The sequence below is a fragment of the Lycium ferocissimum genome, chromosome 5, assembly GCF_029784015.1.
Source record: "Lycium ferocissimum isolate CSIRO_LF1 chromosome 5, AGI_CSIRO_Lferr_CH_V1, whole genome shotgun sequence".
Classification (NCBI taxonomy): domain Eukaryota; kingdom Viridiplantae; phylum Streptophyta; class Magnoliopsida; order Solanales; family Solanaceae; genus Lycium; species Lycium ferocissimum.
The window spans coordinates 15962101-15982155 of NC_081346.1; the positions used below are offsets into that span (position 1 = coordinate 15962101).

Below are 20055 nucleotides of genomic sequence, written 5' to 3' on the forward strand. Positions count from 1 at the left end.
AGTATTGGGATCTGGTCCTTGGAGTTATTTAGTCTTGATCTTGAGAGCTCTGAGAAGGCAGTGGCGGCTACTCTTTTCAACAATGAGAATAATATGTTTTGAGTTGCTAGGTCAAACAAATGCCAACATGTTATTTATATAGGGGCCCGAGTGAGGAGCATGTGAGAAGCATGTGACATAGATAGAGACATTGCATGGTCCGTCTATCCTGCTGTGGCTCTGTAAGTCGGAACAGTGCCGCAGCTTTACAGCTGTCACAGTCATACAGTGCCTAGGGGACCTAGTCCCTGATTCATATGTCAATCATCAAAACTCATAACTCATCACGTTCTTTTTTGGCCTACTTTCTGACTTCCAGATAACAAAGAGAGTCATGTCACTTGACACGGATTGATAGAAAATATTATAGTTCAGGGGGTAACAACAACACCTTATAGTTTAAGCACTAAACTGACAAGACGTGGATATATAGTTAAAGGTTTTTTTTAGGTATTGACATAAGTTCCTCTCTATTTTATTTTATTTTGCCTCTCTTTTTCTTTGTCAAGATTGGGTAACTTTTGCATACGTTAATCTTTTATGTCGTCCTTAAGAACTTCAAAGAGAAGCAAAAGCTTTCTATTGAGATTCTTTAGATGTCGCACACAACGTAATACTAGTAGCTTGTAATAAAAGCGGACAACAAGAGCAAGTTCATCAAAGGGAATAGAATTCTCTCCACATGAAATACACTAGCTTGAGATATATGCTTTTCTTCTTCCTTTTTATTTTTTATTTTTTTTTATTGGGAACTGGATGCTAGTTAATCAATTCCGTAGATTTAACTTATTCACTTACTATTGAGCTCTGAGTGATACTTCATGATAAATTCTTGTTGATCAATGTCCACTCTCTTTACAGTATACTACTAGTAGATTATCTATAGATTAGTTATCTAATTATTAATGAATTTGGAAGTCGTTTCCTACCTAAACTTAAAGAAAGAATATTGAAAAATTAAATGTTAGAACATAATAATGTTACGTAGAAAAAAGAAGATTCATGTATCTTTTCTAACTTTATATTTCAAAAGCATGTAAAAAACTAAAGTCATTAAAAGAAATGACCGCTCGTTCACTTGCACCGTTTGACATTTTGCACCTGAATTAGAAATTAGTACACCGTAATTAGAAAAGAAAAGGAGAAGATGCACGAGCCCCATAAAGTATCATGCCCTCGTGTATTTAAGCAGTAAAGTTAGTATATTTAGCACCTATAGTGACTATCCCATCTTGGAACTGTTGTATATATTTTTACACTATTAAGAAGAGTCAATTCCTCAAATGGTTATGTTATTGAACTTGTAGAAAAATCCAACTAAAGTAAATTTTGAATTTTTTAGACAATAAGATCATCAAACCATGTCCTTGTTTCCAATAAACTAAAACAATCCATTTTTGGACATGCATAAGAACCCTTAACCAATTTTTTAAGATATAAAATTCATTACCTAGGCACAATTTTTGGATACTCCAAAATTCTTGTTCAAATTAATATATTTCATATTGTAATAATAAAATAAAAATATTCAACATAATATTTCAAGCTATAAGAATAAAACAATATAATCATTCAAACTTTCAGTATGCTATACGATTTTCTCTGTTATATCAACTTCTTTTAAATTATTTTGATATTTTTCTATTTCTCAAAGCCGGAAGTTAATATTTTTACTGAATTGAAGTGCTTGGACATAATTGAAATACATGAGACGCTATATAGATGCATGATGCATGTTATTATTATAATTAGTTTGTAAGAATTAGAATAAACTTGATTTATTGGTAGAATATTTGGATAAATCTTCTCAAGAAAAAAGATCGTGTTGGATAGCTGCTTTGTAAAAATGAAAATATTATTACAATTAACTGTATATATGCTTTCCAAAACTTTATATATTACTATCTAAATAATAAAATATTTTTGGTTCATTTTTACAATTAGCTGTATAAAATATTTTTACAGTAAATTGTATATTTTTTATATTAATTGTAATCCACTTATTTATAAAACTTAAATAAAATTAAAATAATACAACCTCATCTCCAAGAAAATAAAAATAGTAAATACTGACTTTTTAATAGTTAAACATTTTATATATCAGGGAAAATGATTTACAATTAGTTAAAAATTATGTAGTTAAGCACCGTGCTCAGTTCTACAGTACCATTCAACTGCGTCCTTTTATTGTCTATAGACACAATTTTGTAATATTCTGAAAAAAAAAATTTGAATTAATATTTTCCACATTTTAAAAATAAATTATAAATATCGAAATGGGTTTTATATTTTAAAAAAATAGGTTAAGGGTCCCTATGTCCAAAAATGGATTGTTTTACTTTTTTCAAATATGAGTATAGTTTGATTACCTTATTGTCCAAAAAAAAATTAAAAATTACTTTAGTGGGACTTTTCTATAAATTCAATGACCATTTAAGGAATTGACTCCCATTAAAAACATTGATCTATCAAATTTAGTATGATATTCTGAAAAAAAATACTCGGTATGATCAGTCAAATCACAATGGTTGTATAAAAATTTTACGCTACTAAATATATATAACTTAAATTTATATGTAAATGCATATAATATATAATGTTTTTTTTTTTTGTTGGTTTAGATTATGCTTTAAGAGCATGCTATGGTTTACTTTATTGTGACTGCATTTTCGCCACAATTGAGTCATAATCCATATAAGCAAATGCATTATTTTTTTCTCAGACTTATAAAGTAATAAAAAGCAGTAAAGTAAACCATCAATAGTGCATGTCTAACCCCCATCTCTATGTTCACGTTTACTAATGTTTCATTATTTTTCTATAAAAAGCAATAGTGATTAAGCTGGAAAACATATGAACACACACACACACATATACACTATATAAAAACATAAAGAAAAGTGGCTAAAGAAAAGGTTTCAGGTGTGGAAAGATGGAGTAGCTACTCAATAAGAGAACCAAATTCTGGTTGAAATAACATGTAGGTATATATTAGTAGCTTCTATTTTCCTGAATATTTGGAAGGAGAAAAAAGAATCATCAAAGGAAGATCAATTTTTTGGACAAAGAAAAAGGAAAAAAGGTTCAGTTTTATTGAATTAACCGTGCTAGGGAGTAGCTTTGCAACATCAGAGAAATCTTTGTCCCCCTTTTTTTTTCCTTGCATTTAAAATGACCTCATGTCATAATGTTTACTTTTACATTCAGCTAATAGATGTATAGTCTTTCACTTTGGTATTGGAATTCCGACTTAAAAAGCTCATCATCCCACATCTTCCTCTTCTTCTTTGTTAAGTATAATTATAATTGCCTCACCAATCATCTTTTCTTTAATTAATTGATTAATTAGTGAGAGAATTCGGCAGAGTGAAATCTGGTACAGTGAATAAGTGGCATTTCTTTTGGGGCCAGAATTGTTTTTGAAAATCTTTTGGCTCGAAAGTGACAAATTAAAAGAAAGGAAGAAAAAGCTATATGCTTTTTTTAGCTTTGAGAAAGAGGAAAAAAAAAAAAGCAAAGATCCTTAGAAAGGAGATGAAGGGGCATTTGACTGATTTGGATTGGATAGGTGCCTTGCTTCGTTGAGAAGATGTTTGCTGAATTAGCTTTTGTTTCTCCAAAAGAGGAGCTGCGTGCTCATTATAAAAAGAGTCATAAAAGTCAGCTCTCTTGTATTGTACATTTGTACTTCATTTCATGCACGGATATTATTTATTGGATTTGATGTATATAAATTGATAGTGTAATAATTTTTATCTGGTTGAAGTATTTTAGTTTGTTATAACAAATAATTTACCTTATTTTCGAGGTTACCATATCTACTCTTTATAAATTGTTGTATTTGATGGACTAATAGTAGCCTGATATAATGCTATAAATGTGTAAAAATTTACTCTAATTTATTTATGAGTTTAAGTTTTGTGTGCGATGTTAGACGTTTACACAAATACAAAATGTCTAAACACATAGAGAGCGAAATCGTAGCGGAATAATAGGATCGACGTACCTCCCATTGTTACAGAATAGGGTCGATGTCTGTATTGGCTTTCTCCAACTCCGATGAGTCTTCTAAGCACTCAAAAATCTCACTATAATGATGCAATGAATTCAAGGGAAAAATATGCTTAGAGATCCAACCAATATATTTTCTTATATATTATTCTACCATTAAGAATAGTTACTGTATATGAGCAGTTTTTGGAAGTTTTTTGTCCAGAACAAAATTGTTTAAGAATGTAGGAAAGAAGTTATAACTGGTCCATATTATACGGGCCATTCTCACACGGAACCGCGACTTTTGTAGTACAAAAAAAAAAAGTTGAACCAAACTAATACAAAAAAAAAAAAAAAATACATAAGTAGTTTTCACGCACTAATTTAGTGCGTGAAAGGACCAAACTGCAAAAGTAGCAGTTCGGCCTTTCACGCACAAAATTTGTGCGTGAATGAGCCCCCACAGAATTCCAGAGGTCAATAGGATAAAGTACTCTTTATCCAAAAAGAGGTCCATTAGTTATTTGACACCTTGCAGTGCAATAGGATAAAGTACTTTTTTGTCAAAAAGAGGTCAATTAGTTATTTGACCAAAGAGTTTTTTGCCATTGCATAGTTACTATGTACAAGTTGCTAAATTTGGCAATCTGAAAATAATTTCCTCTAGCCTATTCGTCAACCATTCTTTACGCACGCATCATAACCTAATTATATTTAATTAATCTTAATATTAAATAGACTAATTTTACTCAATAGCTTACCATTTTGGGTTTGGAAAATAATATTTCAAATGTTAAAAAGTAGTAACTTTTAATTATGAAGAACTATTATAGAGAAATGAATAAATCTCATCTTAAGCCCTAATATTATCAAATAAGAAGATAATAACTTATTTAATTTTTGCATGAAATGAAAAAAAAAAAAAAAAAACTTTGAATTAACATTTCGGGTGGTTTTCAAAACTTTGAAATATCATATAACCTATAAACTATATTATCATTCGAAGTTGTTACTTTTTAATTTTCAATTGTTAATTGAAAACCACCCGAAATGTTACTACTTTTAACATTTGAAATATTATTTTCCAAACCCAAAATGGTAAGCTATTGCGTAAAATTAGTCTATTTAATATTAAGATTAATTAAATATAATTAGGTTATGACGCGTGCGAAGAATGGTTGACGAATAGGCTAGAGGAAATTATTTTCGGTATTGCCAAATTTAGCAACTTGTACATAGTAACTATGCAATGGCAAAAAACTCTTTGGTCAAATAACTAATTGACCTCTTTTTGGATAAAGAGTACTTTATCCTATTGCACTGCAAGGTGTCAAATAACTAATGGACCTCTTTTTGGATAAAGAGTACTTTATCCTATTGCAGAGGTTGGAATTCTGTGGGGGCTCATTCACGCACAAATTTTGTGCGTGAAAGGCCAAACTGCTACTTTTGCAGTTTGGTCCTTTCACGCACTAAATTAGTGCGTGAAAACTACTTATGTATTTTATTTTATTTTTGTATTAGTTTGGTTCAACTTTTTTTTTTGTACTACAAAAGTCGCGGATTCATTCTCACACACGTTCAAAGTGAACATTTGCTTAAACGTGACTTATATAGTTCAATTAGTTGACTATCTGAATTTTTACCTCGTTGATAATGATTCAATTTCCCACTTTATAATCGCTTTCTTCGTTTCCTTTTCTCCTATGTACAATATAATAAAAATTCAAAAAAAAAAAAAAAGGTTTAAGTTACGGGCACCGTTACTCCGTTAGTGCCAGCCTGCCAGGTAAATTCTTGTTATAGGCATTAATGCTTCATTTACTTTTCACTCCATGCTTGTAGAATCTTGTAAAAGCATTTTCTTTTTTCCGCTTTCGTTATTTCTTAGCTCTTTCTTTAGTAAATCAATACCATAGTGGGCAATACAGTTGAATGACGTTATTGGTGCTACAAATTAAGAACTTTGGACCAAAAAAAAAAAAAAATCAGGAAGAACTGCACGCCAAATTTAAGGAAAATAAGCTATAGTAATTCAACATCTTCGGAAATTAAAGACGTTCAATTTGGTCTCTGGAGTTCAATTTTTCAACAAAAGAAGCAGAGATTAGCTTTTCAGGATTACAACTATTGCTCCGAGGAAGAGTTCATTGAAGGGACAACTTTAAATTGTCATTCCATTTGGGAAAGGACATAAACATATCCCTCCATATGTTTGCTAGGGCCAAAAAGGTTTTAAAAAAATAAAATAAAACTGGATGGATAATTTAATGGAAAAGAAATCTTTAGCTCCTGTTTAGCCATAAATTTTGGGAGCATATTTTGATGGTGTTGTGGTGCACAATGGGCCATAAAATTTTGACAGATTTTAAAAATAAATCTTCAAATCTCAAATTCTGGCTCAAACCTGTTTTTGGGGCAAGAGTTATGTTTTGGTCTTTTCAAAACTTTTAAAAACTACCTCAAACTTTTGTATTTTGTAGAAAAAGCCCTATCTATTTATGACCCAACTAATTATATCTATCATGTTTCTCCATTAAAGCCGTATCTACCATATTTTCACAAATAAAGCAGTCTCTTCTATAAAGTGAACGAGCTAATTGTGCCCAAACAGTAGAAGAAGAAACCCTAGGAAAAATTGCTCTGCTAACTGTAGAAATCTGTTGCGATGATAAAAATGAATCTTTGTATGTAATTTGAATTGTAATAGCTAGTAAGTGTGTTATTAGCCGTTATTATTAAAATATCATGTTCTACATAATTTGGGATTAGCAAATATGTTTTGAATTGTTGGGTATTCTTGATAGTTTTTAGAACTTATGGTTATAAGTAATGTTTCATATTTTCCAAAACAAAAAGTTAAATATGTTTTGAAAAATTATGACCAAACACATTTTTAAAACTTGAAAAACTTCACCCAAATCAATTTTTTTTTTTTTTTTTTTTTTTTTTTTTTTTGTGAATTTATGGCCAAACGCTAGCTTAGAGGACTGTTTACCTTTTAAGATATACTCCCTCAGTTTCAATTTATATGAACCCATTTGACTGGGCACGACATTTAAGAAAGAGGGAAGACTTTTGAAACTTGTGGTTCAAAATAAGCCCATTGAAAATTTGTGTGGTTTGTAAATCATTCATAAAGTGAATTTGTTTCCAAATTAGGAAAGAGGTCATTCATTTTGGCACGGACTAAAAAAGAAATAGGTTCAAACAAATTGAAACAGAGGGAGTATATAATAGAGCTTCTCATATGTAAACTTTATTTCACATTTTGATTTGTCCAAACTTATGAATTTCAAGAATTAACACTAGCTTGTTAGTTGTTAGTACAAAAACAAAAAGAACTGCATTTTTGCTTGTGAAGAATTGTTACACAGATTGTTTTTGCCTTTTAAATTTAAGAAAGACACTATGCAATATTTTAGGTAGGAAAACTCTGTAAAACATATCAAGTCCCGCCAGTTGAGACAGGTTTGTGAATAGATAGAATACTTTTGAAAGGATTAGAACCTATACGATTAAGTTATATAGGTGATTCCCACATGTTATATATCATCTATGATACCCATATATTATCTTTCCAAAGGAATAATGCTCAAATAAAGTTTTCAAATATTATGCCAAGAAATTATTTGTAGCCAAAACTAGATCAAGTTACAAATATAGAGCATAAATTCTGAATACACATTGAATAAAAGTTTTCCAACTTACATTAAGAAATTGCTCCAATTTGGCGGACTTCGAATATAATAACATGTGGGTACCATAGAGGATTGAATTGTGTTTTTCTTTAAGAGATGAACCAGTCCTTCATGATACCCAGGTATATATGAAACATACCATGTGGGTATAATAAATGATCGAGGAGTGTTTTCTTTTGAGAATGAATAAGTCTTTTATAATACCCTGTCAGTCCTCTTGATAAATGTCCAACCCATATCGGTATCGGTTGAACCGATAGTCGAATCTCTAACTATCGAACACCGATAAATCAAAAATCGATATCTTATTTACTCGGTTATCGGTATAACATATTTACAAATCGATAAGTCAAATCAATAACATTCAAAATCGAATTGAACCGATCGATCCTATTAACTTAAAGGGATAACTACATGATATAGCAAACATATGGTGGGTATTGACATTTAGTAGCTATAGTTTAACTTAATTACTTTTCATAGCAAACATTTGTGTATTAATACCATTTAGTAACCACGTATATATATACACACACACAAAATAGAATACTCATTCCACTATTCGGTTCAACTCATCCCTCCCATTCCCCCCCCCCCCCCCCCCCGCCGCTCTCCCCCGCCTCCACCGCCGCCCATCACCGCCGCCGAGCTCGGCGAAAATGGGAGGCTTTTTTTCCCCGTCCGGGTGAAAAAACATCTAGGATTGTCAAAGAAAGTCACATTTTTGCTTGAGGAATCCATACGAAATACAAATAGCAAAGAAGGCACTTACAATTTGAGATTTCGCTACAAAAATAGTGAGGCGAAAATACGATGGCCAAAAGAAGGTTAGGGACCGGTTTTACTAGGGTTTTGTTGTTCTCGAGCCGTCAAAGTGAAATTACCGGTCGGATACGTATTCTTTGGAATTTTTTAAAATCGGATCTAGATTCGCGGAATTTTTTCCGGTCGATCTAGATTCGCCGGAATTTTTCCGGTCGGATCGGAAAAGTCCAAATTTTCGCTTTATTTTGTTGTATATTTACCGTGTATACAATGCTTTTCGGTTGTATTTGTCGTATGCATACGGAAAATATGGCATCTTTGTTAATTTTTTGGTGTATGAATGTTTTATCTTGTATTTTTTTACCTGTATCTGTTGTATACATACCGGAAAATATGATGTATTTTTGTTATTATTGGTGTATATGTATTCAATTTTTACTCGTTGTATTCATGAATACAACAAGCCAGTTTATGAATACAGATAGATATTTCATGAATACAGTGAAAAAAAATTATTGTATTCATAAATACAGCTAAAAAAGAAAATTGAATACACATGTGGGAGCTAGGCTGATTTGCTACAGAACGTAAATATTGAAACATTAGCTATACAGTTTGATCAAACCCCAAATGTTTGCTATTTATGTAAAATGCTCTAACTTAAATAGCATAAGTAAAATTGACTACCTGATGCAAATCCCATAAAGCGTCGATTTCAAGTATCCAATTGTATGGGCTAATTATCCGAATTCGCTACTAAAAACAACGGGCCTAAATTGTAGCCCATCTTATATAAAGCGTTGGTTTTAATCGACTTATTGTTAGGGTTTTGTATAGGGTTCTAAGTCAAGAAATCTTAACCCAAAAATTTCCATGGATCCTTCAGCTTTAAAGTCTGCCGAATTGGAGCAACTTCTCAATGTAAGTTTTTCAATCATGTAAATATTTTATTTGATGTGTATTCACTTCCAGTTTTGGTTACAAACACTTCTTTGACATAATATTTTACAGTAGATTTTACTAGACTGTTAAAACTCTCTTACGTCTGTCATTTTGATCCCGTTAGTAAAGCAAGTGAAATCAGCTAGAGAACCATATTCAGTACGTACATTTGTGTATGAAAAAGTAGTATCCATGTATGATTTGGCTTCTTTTTTTTTTTTTTTTTTTTTTTGATAAGGTAAAAGTATTATTAAAAGAAAGGTACCAAGAAGGTACAACAATTTTACATCAGAAACAGACAAGACCCTTTATTTTTTTTTGATAAGGTAAAAGTATTATTAAAAGAAAGGTACCAAGAAGGTACAACAATTTTACATCAGAAACAGACAAGACCCTACAAGAGTAACATATTACAAATTTGGCATAATACATAAACAGGCCCTCAAATTTGGCCTCAGCTGGCAAGTATGCCCTCCAACTTTGGGTGTACACAAGTAGGTGCCTCAACTGATCTCCACTTTGTCAGTTGAACACTCCAACGTACAAAATAATCATCTAGACACCTCAACTTGTATAAAGTACGCCTCAAAAATTTATGTGTCACGTCAGCATTTGTGTTTACGCGTTCAACTTTATACAAGTTGAGGTGCCTATTTGTGCACATTCAAAGTTGGAGGGCATACCTGCCAGCTGAGGCCAAGTTTGAGGGCCTGTTTATGTATTACGCCTACAAATTTTCAAGAGAACCCGAAAAGTCCATATACTAATCCGTGTTCTCTAAAATATTCTTCTTAACAGATTGAGCAGACAAAGGATCTTAATTCTAGAAATATGATTTGGCTTTTATTATGGCAAACTGTTGTTGAAGAATTAAGACTCTTATATGGTTAGCAGCTCTTTTAGTGCAAGAGCAGATAAGAACATCTTATTGCTGATTTTTCTTTATATAAATTTCTACAATAAAAAATAGTTGGGGCTGACTATCTGAAATCATCTATATCCACTTTACTCTGTTCAAGTGTGTTCCATTCAATATTAAATGATATGTATTTTAAAAGCAAATTAAAAATGGTCTAAAACTAGAGGTTCCCTAAATCTTATACTGAACTATATCTCTTTAAAAGACTCCTTGCAACATTCTTTAAAAGAAAAAAGAACTCCTAGCAAACAGTGGAGTATAATGTAAGTGGAACACTAGTGAGACCAGGCATTAAATTCCGTTCTCGTTGAGCTCAAAATATTAACTTATGCCTAGGCATTAAATCCCAACTAGTTGGTATCATTGTTATGGATCTTTCACTTCCACCGTGTTATGTTCTTGAATCCGAGAGATTGTAAATCTTTTGACACAAATTTCTCGATGTGATTTTAGCCCATCTCATTTCCTTTCAGCACCTGTGTTATATACTGAGGACATTATCTTCATTTGTTTGTGTTAGTTGCAGCATCTCTGCTAGATGTTATAATATAGTCGATGTGCATTTTTAAAAATAAACCTCTCTATTAGTCCCAACAATACCCAAATTCTGAGGTTTTTCTTTAATGTGTTGCTCATCTTATCTTTGGGGGTTGCTAACTTGCTGTTGGCGGAGTAGCTTATATTAGTGAGCGTTAAAGTTTCGCACTGGCTTATCTGCAGTGTTTTAAGATGTCAAGCAACACTCCACCAATGTCATGTTCCTAGTTGTGTTGGAAGAAGATTGAATGACTTAGCTGCTTGATTTGATTTAGTTGCCTCAACTTGAATATAGTATTTAGCAAGATGCCAGTTCTCGGTTTAAGTGTTGCCGTCTGCTTTTCCTTTTTAATATTTGGACCTGATTTCTTCCTTTATGCAGCAAGAGAAGGAAAGGGCCATGGTCAATGAAGTAGTTGCAAAGCTTACAAGTTCCTGCTGGGACAAATGCGTCACTGGTACTCCTGGAAGCAAGTTCAGTTCCAGCGAATCTAATTGTTTAAGTTATTGTGCACAACGCTACATGGAGCTGAGCATGGTCATAATGAAACGATTCCAGAGCATGCACTGAAGGAAGATTGGCCTTATAAAATGGATACAATGATCTTTTTGATTCCTCAAAGAAATTTGAAAGAAACATGTAGTTAATTTTTCTTGTTGCTCAATACAGTTCCTGTGGTGTTACTGATGTCATAAATTACTAAATGCAGAGATATGCTCTTATTTTTACTCACATCCTCCCCTTCATTTGCAAGGCCATTCATACACCTATATCCCGAACTAGTGAATTCTTTTAAAATATTTCAGGCTAAATGTGTGTTCAAATTTACAAAAGCTTATGCCACAGATGTTTTTTGCTTTCGTGCGTTGATTATCTAAAACAAACAAAAACATGGAAGTTATCAAATGAAATTGAATTACTTCTGTTATCCCTTTGTTCAGATCTGGAAGAATTTTATTATAGGCTGTTCAATTCCTATTAAATGACTGGATCATGGCTTGGGAATCTATAACAAGTTAATAACTCAACTGCGCCAAATGAGAAAAGAGATGGGAACGTAAGAAAACTTGATGAGTATGAGAACTTGGCAATGGGAAGACCATGAATAGCAATAATAATTTCTTCTTAGGATCCTTTGCAAAATAAACACACTGCAAAGAATTTCGGTTGCCTTCACACAAAAACAGGAAGAAAAAAAAAAAGAAAAAAAGGAGAAAATAATATACACACAAAGAAGCCTGGAAGATTAATTTCACAATGGTTGATCCCACCCATAAGCTCTATCAACACTGGCTTATCATCTTTACAATTGTCAGTTCTTTTACAATAACTTAAACAACACCCTGGTCAACCACTATTGCTGGTTTTCAGTTGAGAAAGCACCATGGCTGACAGTTATCCTATTTGAGTCTCCAATTGCCGATGCCATAGCAACTACATCAGGTGGTATTTCCAAGGTTCCACTTCTTCTTCCCCAACTAGAGCGCCTCGGATGTAGTATACTACGCCCATCTGGCAATGTGGCACCAGTTAGCTCTTCGTCCTTATCTAACTGATTATCGTTTCTAGGCTGTTCTTCAAATTCATTTGCTCCCGTCCCTTGTTCATGCCAAGAAGGCTTCCTTCCCCTTTCTAAATCATTCATTGTTTTCTCCAAGTTTGGACTAACAAAACCACCACCAACTTCACGAGGTGGTATTCCAGGTTCTCTCGCCACTTTGGCCCGGAAGTTGTTCTTGGAAGGAGGTATACTAGTACAGAATATCTCTAAGAAGTTGTGAACTACTCCTTTGCTAAAAGGGTTGACTCGACGATCATACCGGTATCTGAAGTTCTCATATGTTGACTGCAAGCACAGAGAAGATTCAAATGTCAAAAGAAGTTGTAATCCAATCCCCGAAATTGGAAGCTATCAACATGTTAGAGAACTAGAGCATGAGAGTAAGTTTGACTCTTTGCATGGGAAAAAGAAGGGGATTAAAAGGACGTAACATTACCTGATTTGTGCCAATAAGATACAGATGGAAGACGGTCAAGCCACCAACAAACCAAACTGATATAAATGTATAAACGATTAGCACAATAGAAGCAGGAGTCTTGGCCATTGCCTTCCAGATTGATGTCTGTTCACCATCCATGATCCTTTTAATATAGACCCAGCAAAAGCCATGCACGTATAAGCAAAGAAGAGTTGTTGAGAAGACAAACATGAAGAAGAAACGGTAATTCCGCTGCACCAACAAACATAATATGGCTAGAGTTAGAAAGCTACGGCAGTAACATTACAGAAACTTTCTCTGAATGCTCAGGCATTACAGAAGTAAAACTTCGCTCTGACGCATAATGTCTGCCAGGACAACTATAAAACCTAGAGTCTAAGACATGTCTCGAGTGTACTCCACAGCTTTAAGAGCAAGATTCTCTCACTGGGTGAAGACAACGAGGAAATGTACTGAATCATCACAATCAGAAAAGGTATATCTTAAAATTTCATTGACTGAACTAATGAAATAAAAAGAGAGCACATTCCAGCAAACTCCACTCATTCTGGAAACTAAAATGTTTACTGGATTAAAACCTTAAAAACCAACACATCCGTTTTGTTACGTAAATTCTCGGTGCAAAAGAAAATATCGAATCTGCTTCATTGTAAGAATGGTAACACCCGCTATGAAGAATTTATATGATTCACATCACTCAACAATTGACCAGTACCCTTAACCTGAAGAGTGAATGGAAGAAAAAATGTAAATGGACAAACTGATAGCTCTTTCATATGCTGTTCTAACTTAATACCTTAGGGAGGAAATATTCTTATGACCAAAAGGAGTTTTATGGATTTTAGGGGGTAAAAAAATAAAAAAAAAATAAAAAAAAAAAGAAGAAGAAGAAGAAGAAAATATAAATTGCAGAAGTTTCTTTTGGGAGGAGCATGTGATTGCCCAGTTATTTAGAACAGGGTTTCTCACAAAGACGAACTTAGTTGTACATGCGGAAGTGTAGACTACCCCACTGCCTGAGAAATTTAAGAATAAGAAAAAAGGAACTTAGATAAGAGAAATATACAATTTACCTTCATTCTGCAAACTAATTTGAGAACTAAATGGGAAAATAGAATCAATGACCAGTGACCACCATGCTATAATACAAATTACCATAGATTGAGAGGCTAACTGAAGTGGGATGCTATGAATGCATTGTAGGATCAAGAGCTAAGTGAAAAACCATTTCTTTGAGACAGCCTATCATGGAAAATTAAGATGACTGTATTTTAAAATGAGATACTCACCAATCCAATACATTGTCCGACCCACGGGCAGTGATGGTCAAAACGTTCCACACAGTTGTTACAAATTGAACAGTGTGAACAACGCGGAGGCCTGTACAACATGCAGGTGTCACAATACTTGGTTTTCACAGTTATTCCATTGACATTCACATCCTTGATGCGGGGCAAACGTAATTGTGGAGTTTGACCAGGTCCAGCTTGAGTACTCCCTTCAAAGTTTTCCGGTTCTGGAGGATGAAGGTTGCGAGGAATTATACCGGGATCTCTTCCAGAAGTCAGCAGAAGAAGCACTAAAACCTTTGGAAAGAAAAATGTTGATTACTTTATGGTTTGACTCATAATCTACATACTTTTGTAGCCGTAAAGTAAAAGACAAAACCGTAAAAACAAAAGTTTCTTCGTTTATAGAGTTCAGCCTGAAACGTTGTAAACTTTGTCCTTACTAAGAAATGAGAAGATTCCTTACTTGGGGAAAACAAAAGTCATCCCCTTTTGTGATATCTAAAAGGTAAGCATAAGACGATAAGAACCTAGTTTCCCTCCTTTGTACGGCAGCGAATATTCAAGCAACTTCACATTTTCCATGATGAACTGACTAATGCAAAACGAGACGAGATGCAAGGAGTAATGCTTTAAGAGAAGTTTGATGCACTCCTCATAGCCTATGTTGCTCAATCTTCAAAAATGCTGACAGGTGCGTATCAGTGGCGCAGCAGCATTTTAGGAGTGTCCGAGTAGCATAGCTCATAGCAAGGTAATGAAAGGGCAGTATCACAGAAGCGCTAAAGTGTGGCCAATACAGTATTTGACTGTAATTCTTGCCCACCAGATTCCTTAGGTTCCTCATGGAATTAGTTGAATCTCTTCAAATATCATTCACCCAAGTAAACTGGTCAAGCATCTTTCAAGTGTCATTCTTTGAGAATGAAGTACAAACTTTTAAAACTGATGGCAATAGAAATGCCCTACTTCTAAAATGAAGAAGAGAAAGAAGGAAAAAATTTTGAACTCCAGCCAGTTCACCAGATAACAAGGACTTCCCAATTCAGAACTCTCATTGCTGGGTCTTCACACAATGCCTCATCTCGAAACACCTACAGAGCCTACTTTAGCTGGAGAGCATTGACCCCCAGATATGCAAAGATTTATAAATCTTATCTTTTGTCACCAGAGAGTATCAGTGATACTTTACTTCCTAAGATGCCACTAGACAATCCTCACCCATTTTTTATAACTTCGTCATTTTTATCTCTATTGCAGCAGCAGACCAGCTTGATTCTCCCAACTTATCAGACATGGACTTGCACAAGGGTCGCACCACCGCTCTACCTTCACAAACATACGTGCCTATTCCCTTCCTAGCTTGGCAAAGCATAAACCTTGTTTACCATATAGGGCCAAAACCTATCAGCTCACTCCTCCCTAGCTAATTCCATCATGCTCTCTCTGTAAGAGGACTTTCACTCTGTTTGAATACACGATGCCCTTTTTGCTCAGAAAATTTCAATTGTTGATCAAAAATAGCAATAGAGTCTTGTAAACACTCTTTAGGAAACAACATCCATATCTGTTGAGGGCAATGGTTCAGTTTGTGCAACCAGAAAAACTGGCAGAACATGAACGAAATGTTTGACCCAACACATCTTCAAAGTAATCTGCACTGTCTGGCCATGATATCTTCAACCTTGTTTTGAGCAGAGGCATTTGACATAATTATTGATCCAACACTTTTTTACAGGCTTATCGAAAATGCCAAGTCCTTGGCAATATCTTCGGATAAAATTCTTACTTTAAAATGTCTCTAAGGTACAAAGTTAATAAATGCCGAAGATCCATTACAACCAAAATGAGAATTCTTAAATCATCACAATCACAAAGGCTTTCTGCCATATATAACCATGTCCGCTCCAGCTACTGGTGCAGAATAAAGATGTTCATCACCTATCAGTTCCAAGACTACTCACTTCATCATCCTTCATCATCCAATACCCAAATTGAATGAAAATCATGCAACCAGGAGAAAGCAATAGCCGGAGTAAAACACACAACATTTGCACAAACAAAGAACAGGTAGTCAAACTATTAGGGGAAGTAGTCAAGTTTTTAGAATGATCCAACATCATGGTACTTAAATGGCCAACGTAGCCATCCAACTATTGCAGGTTACATACTTCAGAAATCATGTTGTCAGTGGAAGCAAAAAAATAAACACTTACATATACTGTGAAAACAACAGCTACAACCATGATCGACCACCCCCAGTCACCAGCAAAATCATCCACCATTTTCCTCGCAACAAAGACACAAAAAACAGCAATTGGGGCCACTATAAGGAAGATGGTCATAAAGAGCGACCTTACGTCAGGTCCAAAGATAAACCTTCCTTGAAGAATAAATTTCTGCACAATCAAGAGGCAATAATGTCAAGAAAAAGTATTGCAGAATCACGAAATATCGACTTAAGAAGCTCTGTTATTACAATGAAATATCAAAATGTAGCAATAAATGTTCATCTAATTTGAAGAGCATGTCAACAGTACATGTTGCTCTTTACTGCAGAGAGCAAAGGGAAAATCATCCGTTAATAACACTATCTCACATTTTCATCCACCATTGATATCCCCTTGAGGAACATAAGCGAGTATATTGTGATGATGCTTGAACTTTGGGTAGTTGCTTCTTTTTATTGGCAACCAGAATATTGAGGCATCTCAAAGTTTTGTAGAGCTTTAATTAGTGTATTGAATTCTTTTCCTTATTTGCTTCTTTTTTCCTTTCTATCTTTCTTTCTGGGGTTGCTTCTTAAAGGTATTTGTATTTACCTGGTTTGCCATATTTTGCTGAAAATTCGTGAAATAGTTACTTTCACTATCTTTTTTGGGTTGAGTATGGTAATGGCAACTTAAATTTGACAAAGTATCTCATAGGAATAAGAAAGGCTTGGATTTGGAGTCTACAAATGCCTCTTTAATGTGTATTCTATTATTAGAGTCAATTTTACACCAATTAATCACTCCTGGAATTTCGCAGGTAATTGTAAGAGATGACTAAGGCATCTTAGAGCAATTCTTGCTACTTTTGTTTCCTTCAAAGAGACTTCTCAAACTCTGAATCAACTACCAAACCCTTACCTACACTGAAAAATGAAACCCTTACCACCAAATGATTCGCCGCACTTCAGAGTCCAATGAACACTAAACCCTTAAAACTGCAGGAATATGTGCAGTTTCATAGCAACAACTATTCCAAGAGGAAAATTAGTTGCATTCTCATCTCTTTTCTCATACTTCCATTTTTCAATTATTAATATAATCTTATCTTTAAACCAAATGGCACTGCATCCACTAAACTCCACTCCATGCTATCACACCCTAAAACAAAATTTAAAGCAAGACAGAAAGAGACTCCAAAGTCCTGGCTATGACTAAACGGAAGATATAACGCAATCAGCATTTGTAAAATGGAGCTTAGAAGCCATAGAGCCAATGCTCTTAAAAGAGTCACCTCTCCAAACTGCATCTATCTCTCGACTTTTTTTAATCATTCTAAAGCTAACATTTACAGTGTATTACGAAATAATTCCAAAACTTTCAGATATTAAATGCTAAGTTCTTCGACTTCTATTTTGTTATAGTTACTGTTTCTTTAGTATTTTGTCGTGGTTTCTTCACTTTCTTTCTTTATTTATTTTTTTCTCGAATTGCTTCGCAATATTTTTCCTTGAGCATAGGGTCTATCGGAAATAGCCTCTCTACCTTCCAAGGTAGGGGTAAAGTCTGAGTGCACACTACCCTCCCCAGACCCTCTCTACCTTGGGGGATTCAATTCCAATAGTATTACAGCTTTTCAAGCAGTTGAAAGACCAAATAATAATAATAATAATAATAATAAATGAATCAAGCCTGAAAAAAGAGAATCCTATCATAATGAAGTTGGAAAAGAAAATCAGAGATCCCAGTAATAGTCAATAGAATAGAAGATGAAGAAACTTACATTGCTGCCTTTCCAGGCCTGATAAGTCCGTAGAAATCCGGTTTGATCGGAGGCAGCACCACCGGAATCTGGACCCACCCCATACATCTCTCTCTCTCTTTTAGTATTCTATTAGTATCTCTTTCTTCTCTCTTAATCCAATTAGAATAAAGAGACAATATGTTGCACTAGTACAACGCCAATTGAGAAAAAGGAAACCAAAACAGGAGAGGCGGCTTTATTATTATTATTAAATTACTTCGACTCAGTCAGCCACGCGGGGACATTATTACGTCAGATCCCGGCCACATGGTGGCACTGAATTTTGAATAATTACTACTACTACTACTATATATAAGTAGAGATGAACCAAGTTGTTTATTGCTTATTAACTGAAAGAAGAGTGTTGGACAAGTATTAGAAATAGTTGAGCCTGTTTGGAAAGCCACCTGGTAATTGGAATTGGTGTAATTACTACCCTAGTAATTACACAACCTAAATTACTTGATCTCTCTCTCTTTGTTTGTCGTAATGTAATTACTGATTAGAATTACATTTTTGGTTGCTAATGTAATTCTGCCATTAGTTTAATTTAAAAATAACATTTGATTATAAAAAATTTAAAATTAATATTTAAAAAATATGTGCCTTTATAAATGATATTAAATTAGTTATTTAATAATACATTGTTTCTTGAAAATATGTTATTTAATAATCATATATTTGTAACTAATATTGTGAAAAATAATTGATAAATAATTTCAAATTAATAATATTTTAATTTTAATTGATTATAAAACTTAAAAGCATACATTTTTTGTGAGAACATCATGGGATTAGATGTTTGACAAAAAAAGAATATTTATAAATTTAATGCCATAACATTATTCAAATGTTTGACAATAATTCTATCAACTGTAAATGAAAAATAAACAACGTGATGTGAAATAACGAGTCAATAATCTAAAGCAAATATTTTTAAAATAAAAAATATAACCCAAATTCAAAATCCAAAAGAAAAAAAAAATATAATACTCTTATGTCAAATTCCAACGTTACGTAAGTTTTCAACGTAACGTAAGTATTTCAAAAGAAAGGGGAAAATATAATATAACGGTATTAGATACGGTATATGTTAAGTTTGTTAATGACTCATTCTTTCTAATATTAAGAGATGTAGTTTCAAAAATTAGAATATTAATACGGTTATGCTTAAATGAATAAAATTAAAAATTAAAAAAAAAAAAATATGAGCAATTACGTGGAACATGAGAAGAAAAGAAATGAAATATAAATACTATAAAAAAAATATTTTTAAAAATAAAAATATTTAAAAAGTAAAAATAAAAAATAAAAAATAAATTAAATAATAGAAATAAAAAATAAATTAGAAAAGAAAATAAATTAAAATAAAATAAATTTAAAAAGAAAAGAAATTAAAAAGAAATAAACTAAAAGGTAACCCTGTACGGTGGTGTAATTACACTCATTCTCGGCCACATCGGTGTTACACAACAGTACACCCAATTTACACCTAGCTTGTGTAATTACGCAAAACGGGCGCAGTTACACCCAATTACACCCATTCCAATTACACAAGGCCCTAAGTGTGAGTTGGAATTGAAATGATTGAACGAGGAGAAGGAGGAGGAAGGTAGACAAAACATGGGAATTTGAACTACTTAAATAAAACCCACACTTTTCGCCTCTTTTATTAAGAGCACGTTTGGCGGGAGGTCTTAGCTAAAATAATTATGGTATTAGATATGATATTATTTTATATTACGTTTGGATGATATTTTGGGGCATGTATAATCAATATATGGATTATTTAATACACCAAAGGTGTATTATCTTATCCCACCAGGGCCACCACCAACATCATGGGATAACTTAT

At 33.4% G+C, this 20055-nt stretch overlaps 2 protein-coding genes across 2 annotated transcripts; one reads left to right on the forward strand and one right to left on the reverse strand.

Moving 5' to 3' along the window:
• Window positions 1-9280: 9280 nt before the first annotated feature.
• LOC132056212 (mitochondrial import inner membrane translocase subunit TIM8-like) lies at window positions 9281-11629 on the forward strand. Its single transcript, XM_059448307.1, has 2 exons — window positions 9281-9419; window positions 11279-11629. Exons 1-2 carry the CDS (start codon window positions 9372-9374, stop codon window positions 11465-11467), a joined length of 237 nt encoding a protein of 78 aa, XP_059304290.1. The 5' UTR covers window positions 9281-9371; the 3' UTR covers window positions 11468-11629.
• Window positions 11630-11972: 343 nt separating this feature from the next.
• LOC132056211 (probable protein S-acyltransferase 7) lies at window positions 11973-18584 on the reverse strand. The gene is made up of 5 exons (XM_059448305.1): window positions 18180-18584; window positions 16403-16585; window positions 14187-14483; window positions 12895-13128; window positions 11973-12743 (listed from the first exon to the last, which is right to left on the reverse strand). Exons 1-5 carry the CDS (start codon window positions 18264-18266, stop codon window positions 12252-12254), a joined length of 1293 nt encoding a protein of 430 aa, XP_059304288.1. The 5' UTR covers window positions 18267-18584; the 3' UTR covers window positions 11973-12251.
• Window positions 18585-20055: the final 1471 nt, after the last annotated feature.